Source organism: Panthera tigris, chromosome D3, assembly GCF_018350195.1.
Source record: "Panthera tigris isolate Pti1 chromosome D3, P.tigris_Pti1_mat1.1, whole genome shotgun sequence".
Taxonomy (NCBI): Eukaryota; Metazoa; Chordata; class Mammalia; order Carnivora; family Felidae; genus Panthera; species Panthera tigris.
In genome coordinates, this window is record NC_056671.1 from 52,999,226 (window position 1) to 53,018,682 (window position 19,457).

At 41.6% G+C, this 19,457-nt stretch overlaps 1 protein-coding gene across 1 annotated transcript in view; it reads left to right on the forward strand.

Annotated features, from left to right (window-relative positions):
* Nucleotides 1-3,681, forward strand: part of DSG3 (desmoglein 3) — a 31,128-nt gene extending 27,447 nt beyond the window's left edge. Inside the window, 3 exon segments of the mRNA XM_015542500.2 lie at nt 99-162; nt 1,539-1,786; nt 2,911-3,681. Of these exon segments, the coding sequence (XP_015397986.1) occupies nt 99-162; nt 1,539-1,786; nt 2,911-3,528 (930 nt within the window). The 3' untranslated portion in view covers nt 3,529-3,681.
* The last annotated feature ends 15,776 nt before the right edge of the window (nt 3,682-19,457 follow it).

Genomic DNA, 19,457 nt, shown 5'->3' on the forward strand with positions numbered 1-19,457 from the left:
TGCAAACAGCCCATTTCACCCATATTGCCATGAAATTTGGTTCATTTTTAAATATATTTATTTTGGGGACATTTAAATATATTTATTTTGGTTTGCAGGAAATCACAAATATTCGTGTGCCGCCTATAACTGCCAATGGAGCCGATTTCATGGAAAATTCTGGTAAGTGAACAACAAATGGATATTTTTAAGGCAATATTGGATTAAATAAGAAATACTGAAAAATAATAAGTGTTCTAAATCATTTTCTTAATAATTTGCACATATGTACACATGCTGGGGAGATGTTATCAGTGAACAATGGGTTTCAATGAAAAGATTTACTATTAGTATATCAGTCAATTCCATGACCTAGCTCAGGTTTCAGTAGGTTCGTTGAAGTTCATTGTCCAGTGATGCCGCCATTTTTAATGTCTGAAGATTTGTTATATATTTTCCAAACTCTGATAAACTGAAGTATAGCTCTCAGTCAATTACTATTTTTTTTAATTAGGAAAGAGTTCACATGTAGAAAATGTAAAGGAAAATATAGCAAATACTGTGTACCTACCACTCAACTCTGACTATTCTTAACGTTGGTAATATTTGCAGTTAAACCTCACATGTGCACATCTTCTATATTGTTGCCCTTCTTCCTTCCCCAGAACTAACAATACCCTGATTTGAGTTCAAGTAACAGTTTCATATTCAAGCATAATGGGACAAGATCGTTTATGTTGTGACATAGGCGAAATTATTTATTTCTTTGGCTTACCAAATGACCATTTTATTCATATTATCTCAATGCCACAACTAAGGCATACACTGGAGGAACAAGAACTAATGCCTAATATTAAAATTTTTTCTTAATTCCACACATAGCAACAGATTGTTTTTAAATATCTAGCCTGCAAAGTCTGCATGAGATCACCCAAAATGTCTGCCTTTATCAGCTACCCCAGATCCTCACCTGCTTCTCCCGTTTTATTTACATAGCAAAAACTATATTCAGAATTCTCTAGAAAAAATATAATTTTCCATGAAAGTGTAATGTAAAGGTAATAGAATAGTCATAACTCGTTAAATTTTCTTTAGGCTCCAAGACACTAAATTAGTGCCTGCTAATTTGCTTGATTATATTATGCATGTTCCCTCTTTAGTTTCCATACTACAGCAATATGACAGCTTAATTTCAATTTCTTTTTTTCCTGAAAACAAATAAGCATTGCCTTAGAAGCTTTCCATGGCTATGTGCTGAATATTCTGTTTTTACTTTATTATTTCTGGCTCTTGTCACTGAAAACCTATTTCCTGTGTATATTTTTCAATTACTATGTTTGCAGAGCTACTTCATCTGCTAAGGTCCTCTGTTACAGCCTCATCTCCTCTGTTACTCTCACATATCAGACCGTAGGATGTTCTGACCACCTCTAGTCATTTAATTGTAATTTCTCCCACTTACATACTTATTTGCTTTACTTGGCATCTGTTCAGGGATATCAAAAAACAATTTAAAAAATTACAGCATAAGATGCTACAGAATTTTCTCCCGTTTTTAGAAGTTTGTATGAATACATATGCTGGAGGGACAGTGGTGGAAGGAGCTTCGGGAATGGAACTGAGCACCAAGCTTGGAGCAGCTACAGGATCTGGGGCCGCTGCAGGATTCGGCACAGGCACCGGACTTGGCATTGGTTCTGCAGGACAGTCTGGAACGATGAGAACAAGGCATTCCACTGGAGGAACCAATAAGGACTATGGGGAAGGAGCAGTAAGCATGAATTTCCTGGACTCCTATTTTTCTCAGGTAATTGGGTCGAAAACTCTGTGGCTTTGTTATCTTTACATTAGATGTCTTTTCACTTGACTATACTTCAGTTTTGCAATTCGTTTTTGTTGTTGTTATTTTATTTACAGCTTGTTAAAATGTAAGAAAAAAATAGGGTTCTTTGCCAAAATAATACAGATGATGTAAGGTGGCTGCCACAATGGGGCTACTAGTCAAAAGGAAAAATGGTATTTAGACACAAAGGGAGATCATATAACAAGTGGAACTTCATCCCCCCAGCTGGAATAACAATGGAAAGCAAAATCTTTTGCATGTCAGGATCAGCAGCAACTTCTTTACTTTGTGTTTCCTATGCCATAAAGTATGCCAGAACACACATGCATAGTTTTCTGAGACAGGGTTGTAGTATTTTTCACATTTTCAAAGGAGTCTTTGCCCCCAAAAGTTGAAGAACCATTGAATAAATGACCCAAAAATCAAAGTGGGAAAAAAGAATATGATCGAAGATCGGATGAAGCGTGAGGAAGCATAGAACTGAAAGGAACAAGGGTTCAGGAACAGAGACTTTAAGAGGAAGGTCTCGCCTCTTGATTGGTGCATCATTAGAACAGATTTCACACACAGCTTCAGTATCAGAGCTGGTAAGTCCTGGGATGTGGCCTGTTGCTGAGAAAGCAGATCCTGACACAGTGACTGGCAGGGAGAACTTGTTTGGGATGAGGACTCTTGGGATTTTCTGAGGTGTGGTGTGAGCCTTAGTTAGGGGTCAGGCTCCCACAAGGTTTGGGGAGTCTAGCATTAACAGAGGTACACACAGGAAACCCCACACTTGTCCTAGTGAATAACCTCCCGGCTTTGAACACATTCGTTTTGTAGGCCTAAATCCACGTTAGTACCTTCAAAACCCAGGATTAAAACACGAGCCTAGGCCAGATTCAATTTTGAAAGAATGTCAACTATACCGTTCTCCAAACACCAGATAATTTCTGTAACAAGACTGTCGATATACAAAGCGTGCCTTTACTTCTATGGATTACCTAAATCACACATTCATGATCAAACCTTGAGTTCTGCGAACTGTACCGTATTCTTCAACTGACACGCTTTTAAAATTCATTTTTTCCACTCTTCTCCACCTTTAGAAAGCATTTGCCTGTGCAGAAGAAGACGACACCCAGGAAGCAAATGACTGCTTGCTGATCTATGATAACGAAGGAATGGGTGCCCCCAGTTCTCCCGTGGGCTCCGTGGGTTGTTGCAGTTTTATTGCTGATGAGCTGGATGACAGCTTCTTGGACTCGCTTGGCCCCAAATTCAAAAAGCTTGCTGAGATTAGCCTCGGGATTGATGATGAAGCCAAACAATCTCAGCCACCTACCCAAGAAGGCCATTCTAGGATTGAACCCTGTGGCTATTCCATAGACATCCAACAGTCAGAATCCGTTAGGGGCCAGCCTGTGCCAGGCAGTCAAGGAGCTTCCGCTTTGCCTGCTTCCAGCTCTGTTCTCCAGCCAGCCATTGCCATGCCTGACCCTTTGCAGCCTGGTAGCTATTTGGTAACAGAGACTTACTCGGCCTCTGGTTCTCTCGTGCAACCTTCCACTACAGTCTTTGAGCCGCGTCTCACGCAAAATGTGATAGTGACAGAAAGAGTGATTTGTCCCATTGCCAATGCTCCTGGCAACCTACAAACCCCGGCAGAGCTATGAGGGTCACATAATACAATCAGTACAGAAGATCCTTGTTCCCATCTGATATGACCAGAATGAACTGGAATAAACATAGCAGCTGAAGATAGATATTTGGACCAAACTGTTCAAAGTAGCATAGCAAAGCTCACAGTATTGGTCTAATTGGGCACTAATTTGGTACTCTCATAAACTGATCATGATTAGTTTAAATTTTCTAGTTAATATCCCCAAACCAAACATGTTGTCACTCTTACTTCTCAAATACCATTCAGGTGGTAGTAAATCTTGATGTTTCTCAAAAAACCTTAAGATCGTATTCAGTGGGAAAATTTTCACTTAACAATTAACAGCTTTTAAACTTCTATTTGGGCAGTGCCAATGAAAGGTATCTGTCGCTTTAAATAAAATGCAGTGTGTTTCAGTGGATTAGGCACTTGGTGTCAAGAGCCCCAGTTCTTGTCTCTGTCACCTTTTCTTATGTCACTAATAATGATGTAAGAGTCATAAGGTCTTTGCTAAAGCATTTCGAGCTGCTTGGAAAAAGGACGTAGGTGCAGCTGAGTTTTTGCCACCTTCTCGGTGTTGGGAGACTCTAAATGCATCTTTCGCTCAAGCTAAGGGCTATTGGCTTATGCGTTAAACTTGCTGTATGTATATTCCTCGATTCTCAAAATAAGACAGTTTTGAAATAGAAATATCATAGAACATTTAGGAAAAGTTTAGTATTGTGTAAATAATATTTTGTGTTCTTGTAAACTACTTTGAAATGATCCATCCAAAGAAAATAATTTACATCGAGCTCCTTCCTACACCCTTCTCGGTACAAATCTTGTGTTAATAGTTCTTGAACTTTACTCTATTTTTTTTAATGTCAGTAGGTAGATGTAGCTTACGTATGACATATAGCGATGTTTATTACATTAACAATGTCCACAGACTTTGTGAGAATACAAAACATGTTTCTTCTCATAAGCAAAAGAGGCGTCTGACCAGAATAGCATATGGTGAAATTTTTGAATATGTGTGATAAGCACCATTTCAAGTCAAAAATGGATATGGAAAGAGATTGTCAGTAACCTCTATTAAGCCTCACTCCTTTTAAACAGCTTCAGAAATTTAATTCTCTAGCATAACAATGTTAGATTTAGAAGTTATGACTTCATGCACATGGCCATGATGGCAATGCAGTTCTTCAAATCATTTCTGGTCATTCAAGATCTTCAGCCTTTAGCCCAGAGAGAACACTCTGTCTGCTCATCAACATTTTTGTCTTAGCTGAGTCTTTACAAGGTCATTGTTGAGCTCCATTATCTCTAATTGTACATAAAATACTCTTCTCTGGGTTTGTTTGTTTGTTTGCCATATTCAAAACGTATTTGTTTTTCCAGATGGAATGCAAAGTAATAAAGTGTGTTTTAACACAGAAGGATACAGTCCTGAGGCTACCTGGGTGGGTAGAGGCCTCCTAAATGTCCCTACATCTAACATTCTTCCCTCTCCCTGGCACCATGACTGACAGGAAGGTTATGTGCTAGGAAAGAAGTGTGGGCGATCTGTTCTGTCAAGACAATCCTGCTGCTTCAACAACAGCTGCAGTGTGCCCATCTTGAAGTGAGGGGACTCTGTGGAGGGAATTAGACTCTATGGAGGGAACTTGACTCTGTGGAGGGGAACTAGACTCTGTAGAGGGAACTAGACTCTGTGGGGGGAACTAGACTCTGTGGGGGGAACTTGACTCCGTGGAGGGAACTAGTCTCTGTGGCGGGAACTAGACTCTGTGGAGGAACTAGACTCGTGGAGGGAACAAGACTCTGTGGAGGGAACTAGACTCTGTGGAGGGAACTAGACTCTGTGGGGGGAACTAGACTCTGTGGGGGGAACTAGACTCTGTGAGGGGAACTAGACTCCGTGGGGGGAACTAGACTCCGTGGAGGGAACTAGACTCTGTGGAGGGAACTAGACTCTATAGAGGGAACTAGACTCTGTGGAGGGAACTAGACTCTGTGGAGGGAACTAGACTCTATGGAGGGAACTAGACTCTGTGGAGGGAACTAGACTCTGTGGAGGGAACTAGACTCTATAGAGGGAACTAGACTCTGTGGAGGGAACTAGACTCTGTGGAGGGAACTAGACTCTATAGAGGGAACTAGACTCTGTGGAGGGAACTAGACTCTGTGGAGGGAACTAGACTCTATGGAGGGAACTAGACTCTGTGGAGGGAACTAGACTCTGTGGAGGGAACTAGACTCTGTGGAGGGAACTAGACTCTATAGAGGGAACTAGACTCTGTGGAGGGAACAAGACTCTGTGGAGGGAACTAGACTCTGTGGGGGGAACTAGACTCTGTGGGGGGAACTAGACTCCGTGGGGGGAACTAGACTCCGTGGGGGGAACTAGACTCCGTGGAGGGAACTAGACTCTGTGGAGGGAACTAGACTCTATAGAGGGAACTAGACTCTGTGGAGGGAACTAGACTCTGTGGAGGGAACTAGACTCTGTGGGGGGAACTAGACTCTGTGGAGGGAACTAGACTCTGTGGGGGGAACTAGACTCTGTGGAGGGAACTAGACTCTATAGAGGGAACTAGACTCTGTGGAGGGAACTAGACTCTGTGGAGGGAACTAGACTCTGTGGAGGGAACTAGACTCTATGGAGGGAACTAGACTCTGTGGAGGGAACTAGACTCTGTAGAGGGAACTAGACTCTGTGGGGGGAACTAGACTCCGTGGGGGGAACTAGACTCTGTGGAGGGAACTAGACTCTGTGGGGGGAACTAGACTCTGTGGAGGGAACTAGTCTCTGTGGGGGGAACTAGACTCTGTGGAGGGAACTAGACTCTATAGAGGGAACTAGACTCTGTGGAGGGAACTAGACTCTGTGGAGGGAACTAGACTCTGTGGAGGGAACTAGACTCTGGGGGGGGCGGGGAACTAGACTCTGTGGGGGGAACTAGACTCTGTGGAGGGAAGTGGACTCTGCGGAGGGAACTAGACTCTGTGGAGGGAACTAGACTCTATAGAGGGAACTAGACTCTGTGGAGGGAACTAGACTCTGTGGAGGGAACTAGACTCTGTGGGGGGAACTAGACTCTGTGGAGGGAAGTGGACTCTGCGGAGGGAACTAGACTCTGTGGAGGGAAGTGGACTCTGCGGAGGGAACTAGACTCTGTGGAGGGAACTAGACTCTATGGAGGGAACTAGACTCTGTGGGGGGAACTAGACTCCGTGGGGGGAACTAGACTCTGTGGAGGGAACTAGACTCTGTGGGGGGAACTAGACTCTGTGGGGGGAACTAGACTCTGTGGAGGGAAGTGGACTCTGCGGAGGGAACTAGACTCTGTGGAGGGAAGTGGACTCTGCGGAGGGAACTAGACTCTGTGGAGGGAACTAGACTCTATGGAGGGAACTAGACTCTGTGGGGGGAACTAGACTCCGTGGGGGGAACTAGACTCTGTGGAGGGAACTAGACTCTGTGGGGGGAACTAGACTCTGTGGGGGGAACTAGACTCTGTGGAGGGAACTAGTCTCTGTGGGGGGAACTAGACTCTGTGGAGGGAACTAGACTCTGTAGAGGGAACTAGACTCTGTGGGGGGAACTAGACTCCGTGGGGGGAACTAGACTCTGTGGAGGGAACTAGACTCTGTGGGGGGAACTAGACTCTGTGGAGGGAACTAGTCTCTGTGGGGGGAACTAGACTCTGTGGAGGGAACTAGACTCTATAGAGGGAACTAGACTCTGTGGAGGGAACTAGACTCTGTGGAGGGAACTAGACTCTGGGGGGGCGGGGAACTAGACTCTGTGGGGGGAACTAGACTCTGTAGGGGGAACTAGACTCTGTGGAGGGAACTAGACTCTGTGGAGGGAACTAGACTCTGTAGAGGGAACTAGACACTGTGGAGGGAACTAGACTCTGTAGAGGGAACTAGACTCTGTGGGGGGAACTAGACTCCGTGGGGGGAACTAGACTCTGTGGAGGGAACTAGACTCTGTGGAGGGAACTAGACTCTGGGGGGGGCGGGGAACTAGACTCTGTGGGGGGAACTAGACTCTGTAGGGGGAACTAGACTCTGTGGAGGGAACTAGACTCTGTGGAGGGAACTAGACTCTGTGGAGGGAACAAGACACTGTGGAGGGAACTAGACTCTGTAGAGGGAACTAGACTCTGTGGGGGGAACTAGACTCCGTGGGGGGAACTAGACTCTGTGGAGGGAACTAGACTCTGTGGAGGGAACTAGACTCGGGGGGGGGGGCGGAGAACTAGACTCTGTGGGGGGAACTAGACTCTGTGGAGGGAAGTGGACTCTGCGGAGGGAACTAGACTCTGTGGAGGGAACTAGACTCTATAGAGGGAACTAGACTCTGTGGAGGGAACTAGACTCTGTGGAGGGAACTAGACTCTGTGGGGGGAACTAGACTCTGTGGAGGGAAGTGGACTCTGTGGAGGGAACTAGACTCTGTGGAGGGAACTAGACTCTATGGAGGGAACTAGACTCTGTGGGGGGAACTAGACTCCGTGGGGGGAACTAGACTCTGTGGAGGGAACTAGACTCTGTGGGGGGAACTAGACTCTGTGGGGGGAACTAGACTCTGTGGAGGGAACTAGTCTCTGTGGGGGGAACTAGACTCTGTGGAGGGAACTAGACTCTGTAGAGGGAACTAGACTCTGTGGGGGGAACTAGACTCCGTGGGGGGAACTAGACTCTGTGGAGGGAACTAGACTCTGTGGGGGGAACTAGACTCTGTGGAGGGAACTAGTCTCTGTGGGGGGAACTAGACTCTGTGGAGGGAACTAGACTCTATAGAGGGAACTAGACTCTGTGGAGGGAACTAGACTCTGTGGAGGGAACTAGACTCTGGGGGGGGCGGGGAACTAGACTCTGTGGGGGGAACTAGACTCTGTAGGGGGAACTAGACTCTGTGGAGGGAACTAGACTCTGTGGAGGGAACTAGACTCTGTGGAGGGAACAAGACACTGTGGAGGGAACTAGACTCTGTGGAGGGAACTAGACTCTGCGGAGCAGCTGCCAGGTCCTAAGCAAGTTGCCTTGCTGGTACCACTGGGAAGCTCGCTCTGGGGTCTAGATCACACATGGTTGATTTGTGCCTCTATTATGCGTGGGAATTAAATAATAATCATAATTATCCTTATCCCAAGTTCAAAAGTATTTTCGGAATCCTCAAAGTATTTTAATGTTGCCTCTTAAAACCCAACTTAGGTGAGTTGGAAACGTTGCTGCATTGCCAAACTGCAGAGGAATCTATGTCATGGCAGCAAAGGCTATGTGAGGGGGAAGTGGAAATAAATGTGTTTTCTAATAAAAATAGATTAATCTTGTCTAGGAGGTCCTAACATTGATTTGCTATGTAAAAGTAAACTCAAAGCAAAAATGTATCTGTATTTTTTCACCAAAAATAAAAATTGTTTTAAGCAAAAAAAAAAAAAAAAAAAAAATTTCAAACTGTCTTTTTATTTGATGTATTATAAATTTTAAACAGTACACCCTAAAACTTTAACAGTGTAACACTGTTACAATAAAACTGTTTGGCAACAAATTTATGGGTATTCCTTAACCATTTAGTAAAAGGGGAACTACTCTCTATAATTAATAGTTATTAAGAAATATAATGTAAATAACTGACTTACATATGTATTTGTATCACTAATTTACATCTTTTTCTAGTTGATACGTTTTTTCCATCCTCCCAGTCAGAAAGGAAATACCTGGGGACTCTGGATCTCTTCTTCATGCAGGAATGGGGCTAGCAGAGGTGCTGGATGAGGTGGGGCTGTCACTCGTTTATTATTTGTTTGGTAATTTGCAACGGTCCTTTAGACAAATGTTTTGACATTCTACAATGCTTCAGAGAGAAAAGCTGGAGTAAAGAGAAGGTAAGGTCTCCAACCTAACATAATGAAAAAGGTACCACGGCTCTGGTGACCATCAGGCCATCAGTCCCAGAAGCCTGGGTTTGTCTCCCAGGACACGCCTGTTATTTTTATGTCTTCCTTTAAAGGGATGCCACAGAATAAGTATCTTCAGAACTTTAGATCTTGCTTTGGCTGACCTTCCTCATCCTTTAACTGTACAATTCACCTTGGGTGCAGACTTGCACAGGTGCAGACTTGCGGAGCAGAAACTGGATTAGAGTGGATGTTCAGTGAAGAAAAGTGGATGGTTCGACTCAGACGTTCCAGATCAACCCCCAGAAGGCCATATAGGTAAATTCCAAAAATATCCCCAGATCCTCCTATTTATACAAAGTTTGAAGAATAAGAACAGCAAGGTCAATTTACCTTAACTTTCAAAAGTCAGGTGAGAGTGTGAAAAAAAAAAAAAAACACACTCAACTGACAAGCTTCAATGTATCTAACAATTAAGAAACAAATAAAAGTTAAAGATATTTCCTTCTGGTTATTGGCAATTCAGCACTTTCTCCACGTCTTCACTGGGTCTAAAAATGAGTAACTCTGAACCAGAGATGATATGTTTTTTGGTTTTTTTAATTTTTTTTAACGTTTATTTATTATTGAGAGACAGAGCATGAGCAGGGGAGGGGCAGAGAGAGAGGGAGACACAGAATCAGAAGCAGGCTCCAGGCCCTGAGCTGTCAGCACAGAGACCGACGCGGGGCTCAAACTCATGAACAGCGAGATCATGACCTGAGACGAAGTTGGACGCTTAACCGACTGAGCCACCCAGGCGCCCCCAGAGATGATATGTTTTAACACTTGTTCAACAACACAGTCTGAGATCATTTTTAATTAAGGGGAATCACTGATAAGAAGATAATTGTTTTGAATTCCAGGTGCCAGAAACCACGTTTTCCACAAGTGAAGACCGAGATTCCTTCTGTTCTGCCTGATCCCTCTGTGACAAGACATGGGCCATTCTAGGTTGGTGTCTTTGCTTTTTTTTTTTCTTTAACAAAAATGTAAAACAGAAAAATCTAAACACAACACAGACATGGTTAAAACTCAAGGGAATGACGTCTAAAAGAACAAGTGCAAATGGATTCAGTGACCAGAGTAGGAAGAAACTAGACACTGGTAAGAACAACCAGGTGGCCAGGAGAACTACACATTCTAATTTAATTCTTACAGAAACCCTGATTGTAGTCAGGCAAACAGAGACCTAGAGAAGCAACTTACTTCCTTAGGGTCATTCAATAAAGTGACATAATGTAAAGGTTTATCTATAGCAATTCGGTAGTAATAGTACGTAATTATTACTCTGTCAAAATACTCTGCTTGCGTTCAGCTCTAAGACGGGGAGAGCATGAAAAGTTGGAAAGAATACAAAGAAAACAGTGAAAATAATTTTTAAAAGGCTAGAAATCTAGATGTAATTCTTAAGATGAAAAATGTAGTACGTTGTAGGCAAATACATCTATTTGGACATAGAGGACAGAGCAATCTATATCCATCTCTATATAGCTAAGATTGGGAGATAGAGGGATAAAAAGGTAGAGACAAAGGAATAGATAGAAAGAATGCAAATACATGATTGGCTACTATTTTGAGGCATTTGTGAGGTTCTTTTTCAGGGCACAATGACATCTCTTCCACATTTAACAAGGAAAACAAGCTACCCGAAAGTCATGGAATCTCCTTTTTCGTGAACTCCTCAAAAAGGACTTTGATAGCACACTATTTAGAAGTTACGTGACATGTAGCGAGATACAAAAATAACTTTATGGAGAGAGATTTTGATTCAATATTTTATATTATGAAACGATCGCCATGATTAGTCTAGGTAACACCTGTCACCATACGTAGTTACAAAACATTTTTTTCTTGTGATAAGGGCTTTTAAGGTCTACTCTACAATTTTCAACTATGCAATTCAGTATTAACTGCAGTGACCGAACTGGATATGATATACCCATGACTTATTTATAACCGTAAGTTTGTACCTCTTGACCTCTTTTACCCATTTGTTCTACCTCCCACCCCCCACCTCTGGCAATCACCAATCTGTTCTCTGCATCTAAGAGCCTGATTTCTGCTTTATTTTGTTTCATTTTTTTTAAATCATAACGTTAAATGGATCCTTCCACCTCAGTTGTTTCCATGATTTGTGGAGAACAACACATCTGAACAACCACAACTTTTTTAGTCCTCAACACTATCTCGATTTCCACCTTCATTCCCATGAAGTGTGTGAGACCATCATATTTCAAAATTTATGCCTTGGAACATCTCTGATGTTTTCTTTGTGCTGAATTTCTCATTATTAAATTAGCCAACAGAAAATTCTATGTGGAAACACAGAGCATCAAATTATGATAATATAAGCAAAACAGTGACATTGAAAGAATAAGTATGTCCTCATTTCCTCAGAAGGCAAAGGAAGTATTTACGTTCCTTCATAATCAAGAGAGGATTGCAAAGAACTCTCTTAATTAGAAAGCAGCACAGAATCAGGTAATCTTGTATTTATGTAAAGGGATAATGACAGGTTTCCACTCCTGCAACAAGTCATTGCTACTAAGCCAAAAATGAGTATTTAAACACAAAATACAGGATTAACTTCAGTCATGTCTTCCCATATCCAACTGACTAGTGTTGATAGTAACATTTATAAGATTTATATGGTCCTAACCTGTAGGTAAAACACACACACACACACACGCACACACGCACACACGCACGCGCGCACACACACACACACACACACACACCACTCAAGTAAGCACATAGCTTGGCACAGCTGAAGGAGTGTCTTTCCATCATCAGACCCATGGACCAGACACTGATGCTTGGTTTGTCTTGCAGATAAAAGTTTCTGCATACAGAATTTATTATTAAATAAATAATAGATTTATTATTAAAAAGAAAAGAATCACCTAGGTTTTCCACCTAACTTTCTTGAGGTAAGGCATAATGAGAAGACCTTGTTTGGCCAAACTCTTAATTATTCTTATCCAGGGCTGACATCCACAACTTTAGATTAGTAGAAAAATGTGTCATAGGAAATGGAGGTATTAGTCAACGAGTACAGTTTTTTTTTATACAAGATGAATAAGTCCTAGAGGTCTACAGTACAGCACAAAATCTATAGTTAACAATACTGTATTGTATACTTAAAATTTTGCTAAGAGGGTAAAGCTTATACCAAATGTTCTTGTCAACAACAAAAATAATAATAAATAAAAGAAAGGGAGAAAACTTTTAGAGGTGATGAATAGGTTTATGGCATAGACTGTGGTGATGGTTTCATGAGTGTATACTTAGCTCCAAACTCATCAAGTTATACACATTAATTATGTACAACTTCTTGTATGACAAAAAAATCTTCAGTGTGTGACAAACACTTACATCTAATAAGTTCTGACAGTATTTCTTTCTGCGTCTTCCCTTTTCCTCTCACCTGTTATAAATTGCTATGAATTTTTCCTCATAAGTTATGGCTGCTACAGTAGAAATATAAATGGATTTTCTAACTTGCCACTCTTCCTGCATACACTTTCTTGGACCCTGCAACATCCTCTTTTGTGCTCCTCTCTGAAGATTCTTTCAAAGAGGCAAACCAACAACAAATGCTGCCAAGATGACAGAAGCTCTTCTTCTACTCTATGCAGCTCAGTTTCACAGCAGAGCCTCCAGAACAAGCCAACGCATGCTATTGCTACTTCTGCCAATCCTGGCTAGGAAAGGATGTCTCCACTGAAAGAACAAGTCAGGACATGTCGCTGGGTATTTTGATAGGAAACACTGAGTTTTTGGGCAAAGAAAACCTGCGAAAATTTGCACAAAATCAAAGCTACCATTCTAGGACCTATGAGAAAGTTCTAAAATTTCATTCCATCTATTAATCAATCAAAATGACTGCGTATTAGGTTGAATGATTAACAAAAGATAAATTTGAAAACTTTCTGATTTGGTTTATTTTTTAATTGTGTGTTTTAAGTTAGTGGCTAAGAGTTTAAGCTTTGGAGGGGCGCCTGGGTGGCTCAGTTGGTTAAAAGCATCCGACTTCAGCTCAGGTCATGATCTCACAGCTAGTGAGTTTCAGCCCCACGTCGGGCTCTGTGCCAACAGCTCAGAGCCTGGAGCCTGCTTCAGATTCTGTGTCCCTCTCCCACTCTGCCCATCCTCCACTCATGCGCGTGCTCTCACGCTCTCTCTCTCTCAAGAATAAATAAACATTTAAAAAAATTTTTAAAAAAGAGTTCAAGCTTTGGAGACAACTCCTTGAGTTCAAATCCCAGCTTCACTGCTTCCTTGGGCAAGTCACTTAACCTCTTTGCAACTCTCTGGACTATTATTATGGAAATAACAGTCCCTACATCATGAGGTTTCTGTAAAGAAGTTACAAGAATGCATTTAGGACATAGTGCTCAGGAAGATTACCATTTTTATTACTTTTATTATTATAATTTAAACCTTCAAAATGAACTCAATTCAAAGTTAGGAGTACTGACATACAAACTAATGATACCATACAAACTCAAAACATCTATATCATCTGATCATCACAAAGTCTTGTTTTACAGATGTTCAAACAGGCTGAAAAGTAACTTGTTTCTCAAAGATAGAGTTGGGAATTGACTAGGTTATTTCTCTTTCTGAGACTTCAAACTGCCACTGTAATAATTCTTTTTCACTAATCTTTTGCCTTAGTCACAAGGCTTGTCCTGCCTAGGCTACTCCACAGTGGAAATTCCTCGGAACACACAAGCAAAGAGAAACAAATTCATTCACATCAAATTGTTATCTCATGTAGCTGAAATGATGAGAATCACCAGATGATTGTGCTTCCTTGGAAAAGGGCAGAATGGAGGGCTTTTTCCCTAAGAGTTCTAATTCCATCATTTCCACCAAGTATAATAGGGCAACTAGGTGGCTTTGGGGCGGGGGAAGTCACTTGAAAATTAACATGAAAGGAACAGTGTTCTTTTTTTTTAATACCTTTTTTTTACATTTATTCATTTTCGAGAGAGAGAGAGACAGAGACAGAGCATGAGTAGGGGGAAGGGCAGAGAGAGAGAGAGGGAGACACAGAATCTGAAGCAGGCTCCAGGCTCAGCTGTCAGCACGGAGCCCGACAAGGGGCTCAAACTCACTAACTGTGAGATCATGACCTAAGCTGAAGTTGGACACGTAACCGACTGAGCCACCCAGGCTCCCTGAAAGGAATAGTGTTCTTTTTTTTTTTTTAATTTTTTTAACGTTTATTTATTTTTAAGACAGAGAGAGACACAGCACGAACGGGGTAGGGTCAGAGAGAGAGGGAGACACAGAATCTGAAACAGGCTCCAGGCTCTGAGCTGTCAGCACAGAGACCGACGCAGGGCTAGAACTCACGGACCGCGAGATCATGACCTGAGCCAAAGTCAGACACGTAACCGACTGAGCCACCCAGGCGCCCCAGGAATAGTGTTCTTAATCCAACCTCCAGCAGGATCCATATGGTAGGTAATATCAATAGAATAATAATTACTGCACACACACACGAGACCACACTTTACATTCAGTTTCTATATGAGTTATGGTGCCAAGTTGCTAGCCATGTGAAAAAGAGTTGTGTTTGCAAAAGTTAGCTGACCCAACATAAAATGGAAGAAAATGAAATTTATCTTTCCCTTTACATGTTTCTAAAACATGATATGCCTAAAGTTTTGATAATCACTACTTCCTGCTTCCTTTAAAAAGATGACCGTAACTAGTTGATAAATTTTTAAATTGTTTGATGAGTTAATTCATGATGAAGTATAAACCACAGAATCACTTTGTTATTCCTCCTTGGAGTATATATCTTTAATACATAGAATATCTGTTGACTTAGAAAGCAAGCAAAGTGATATTCCATTTTCATTAGGTTATAGATCAGGAGGTGAGACACTTTCCAGTGTCCCTCAAATCATATATCTGGCATCTGTCCATTTAGGACCACAGAGCACACCTAGGAATCAGGTTTCACATTTTGAGCAACTGACTTAATGTATCTGGTCTCTAAGAAATAAAAGTAAATAAAATGTTCTATAGAAGTGCCATCATCTTGTTATGCCTAAAACCTAGAAGCCATAATCTTCCTCCATTTTTTTTTTGTTTCAGATGGTTTATCCATACTTCTGAAGTGAAAATCCAACATAAAAAGAACAATAAAACATACTCTAGAGACTTAAAATCCCAATTATTGAAAATTGCGAAGTGTAGACTCATTCTCCCACAGTGCCACACAATGGAAACTCACAACGGCACTTTTATGACCCATAAAGCAATTCTTTACATCAGCTTTCACTTGGGTTTTACTTTGCTCACCGGTAAGTCTTCCCTGTAATACTACTCTGCTTAATTTGTTGAGTTGTCATCAAATTTGCTGATTACTTCAGATGAATACTCTAATCCTAAAGTCAAGAAAGAAGTATGATAATACACTCTCCTCCTCTTTCATACCCCTAGAAGAATTAGTCACAAGAAGTCTTTGTTGACTGACTTACCTCTACTGTAGCTGATTCTGCATGAAATGGGTGTGACTGTCCCCAAAGGTATGACATCATTCAGATATTGTTTCAGTAAAAGTTGAGAGGTCCACCTGAGAAAAAAGATGGCAAGTAAATTAGCAGACAATTAACTAGTCAAACAAGAGGTCTATAATAATGTTCATGATAATCATCATGAATAAAAAAAAAAAATCTTTAACTGCAAATGCCCTTAGACAAGTTTCTTTAAAGCCAAATTATCAAGAGCAATTTTTTCCCATTGGCTTCTTTGTATCAACATTTTGCTTAACTGGTTTGCTTAATGATTGAACATATTTCTGTCTAATAAAATCTCTAAGTGGGAACTAGATGGGGGGGGGATGAAATTCAAATTAGGTCCACTGCCAAAGCAAAAACAAAAAACAAAACAAAAAAAAAAAGTACAGTTCAAACAAAACAGGCTTAAAAACAAACATTTTCCTAAAATGCTCAGGCACTGGAGACATTTTGAATGTCTTTTCTTATTATCGGTATTGCTTCAACTCTCCAACTCCCTAGGTGTGTATAAATGTAACTGAATTAATGAAATTAGTATTTGTCATGTTAACAGATTTTCAATTACTTATGCCACAAAAGTATGCAGAAATAATCTGCCATTCATAGTATCTAATTTGGGATTCAAGAATAACAGCATTATAACTTTAAATCAGCACAGCTCATGTAAATGTGTCCTCCTAGTGGTTCCTGATATTGTTCTTCCGCATGACATGTGTGACAGACGGCATTTGGAAGCTCATATCCGTCTCTGGACAAGATCACCTTGTGATGATGTGGATGTCAAAATGGAAGTAAGTAACATCGTTACTGAATAACTTTAAATGTGCTCTAATAATTTTAACAAGTCATTTACAAATTACGGAATTTGATTATTAACAAATTACTACATCGACTGATATGGTACTGAAATAAAAAGCCACCACCACCAAGATTAGTTCTGAAAGTAAATCAAAATGAGTAATTTAATTTTCTCAAATCCTTTTCTTTAAAATCAAAATTGTTGGGATGCCTGGGTGGCTCAGTCAGTTAAGCGTCCAACTTTGGCTCAGGTCATGACCTCACGGTTCATGAGTTCAAGCCCTGTGTCAGGCTCAGTGCTGACAGTTCAGAGCCTGGAGCCTGCTTCGGATCCTGTGTCTCCCTCTCTCTCTGTCCATCACCCACTCGCACTCTCTCTGTCTCTCAAAAATAAATTTTTTTAACGTTTATTTATTATTGAGAGGCAGAGAGACACAGAGCATGAGCAGGAGAGGGTTAGAGAGAGGGGAAACAGAATCTGAAGTAGGCTCCAGGCTCTGAGCTGTCAGCATAGAGCCTGATGCGAGGCTCGAACTCACAAACTGTGAGATCGTGACCTGAGCCAAAGTCGGTCGCCTAACCAACTGAGCCACCCAGGCGCCCCAAAAATAAATAAACTCAAAAAAAATTAACAATTCTAATTTTTTTAAAGTTTATTTATTTTGCGAGAGACAGACAGAGAGCGAGCATGAGTAGGGGTGGAGTAGAAAGAGAGGGAGAGAGAGAGAATCCCAAGCATGCTCCGTGCTGTCAGCACAGAACCTGACTTGGGACTTGAACTCACAAACCGTGAGATCATGACCTGAGCTGAAACCAAGAGGCAGACGCTTAACCAACTGAGCCACTCAGGCGATCCAAAATTGTTCATTATTTTTGAGATTCTCCTCCTCTCTACTAAAGTATTTATAATTATCATTTTGGATTATTTGGAAAAGATCTTTAAAGCCAATGTTTTACTACTAAGTTTGCTCTCCAAAGTTACTGAATCACTTCTGTTTCAAGTTTTTCATACACATAAGAACATCCCTGTCTACGTGCAAATGAATGAAACAATTGCCAAGAAACCAATACTCCTTTCTGTCTTCTGAGAGGTGGTTTGTTTTTTTTTTTGTTTTTTTTTTTTTATCTCCCTAGGCTCATTAGTCACATTGAGTCAGCGGGATGGTTTCTACCTGACACCCTCAGTAAACACTCTCATGCCTGCGGTAAGCCCTGCAAGTCCTGTCATGCTGGGGATGGATTCCAGCCCAGGGTTGCAGTTAACAACCACTCTCCTCTCTTCCCCAGCCACCGCTATTTCCCTTATCTTTCCAAGAATTCCCACAGGCAAATCCTGGGGTAAAGCCAAAGCCAGAAACTTATTCTGAAATTTTTTTCAGAAAATGTAGTCACACAGAGATAAAAATCAACATTCCCAAGCATCACACTCCTGTTAATAAATGCTTCCTTTGTTCACCTCCAGAGGGAAGGAGATTTTCCATATTGTTTATGGTTTTGCACTTTGTCCCCCTTGCAAGGAAGGGAGTCTTAAAGAAGACAGAAATGTTCTCCATTAGTCTCTGAACTTCTTCACTTTCTGCTGTGCAGTCAACCTTAGCAAGGCCCATCCTCGACAAAATTGTGAGGGAGAGGGATTTTGTCCACAGTGAAGCAGGCTTCCCACCTCAGTTGGCAACATTTACTCACACCCTCCCAGGAACATAATTGTCTCTTGTTCTTTCCCCCTTGACTCTCACTTTAAAGGCACACATGCACACATGCACACACACACATACACACACACACGCACACACCCTATCCTCCGAAATAACCTTGAGTATCTTCACTTAGTCATTCATTTACACTTTCAACTAATATTTACTGAAGACCTACAAAGGCTTAGGCAATGTTCTAGGTGCTGGATACATATCAGTTCACAGAGAAAACCCTCATGAAGTTTACATTCTAGCAAATGGTAACAGATAACACATAAATGCACAGTCTTTTAGACTGAGATGTGCCAGGAAGAAAAAGGAAGCAGGGAAGGGGTATGGGGAGCTCTAGGGGTGTAGAATTATTTGATTTGTAAATGAATGTTCAGAGAAGGCCTCACCAACAAGGTATTATTTGAGGGGGGCAAAAAGTGAAGAGTGAGGGAGTAAACCTTATACATGTCTGGAACAGAACCTTCTAGAAAAAAGGAACGGAGAGTATAAAGTCTTGGAGGTGGAGGAGCCTGGGTGGCTCAGTCGGTTGGGCGTCCGACTTCAGCCCAGGTCATGATCTCACAGTTCGTGGGTTCGAGCCCTGCATGGGGCTCTGTGCTGACAGCTCAGAGCCTGGAGCCTGCTTTGAATTCTGTGTCTCCCTGTCTCTCTCTGCTCCTTCCCTACTCACACTCTGCCTCTCTCTGTCTCTCAAAAATAAATAAACATTGAAAAAAAATTTAAAAAAAAAGACTTGGAGGTGGAGCATGCCTGGGCAACCTGTGATACCTGCTGTGATGTAAATGACTGATAAGAGATTGACATGCCACCCTCCCAGTACTCCGCCTGTAACAGTCGAGGGACCCTCCAGTTAAAGGATTTCAGACATTAGTCAATGGGAGGGAGGAGCATCTGATGGGACACCAAAGACTTGCTGAGGTTTCCTAGACATCTTGAGCTGCTGTTTTGTGCACACTGCCATCCAGCATTATTATAAAATCACATTTTAAAACTAGTGTGATTCATTTAAAA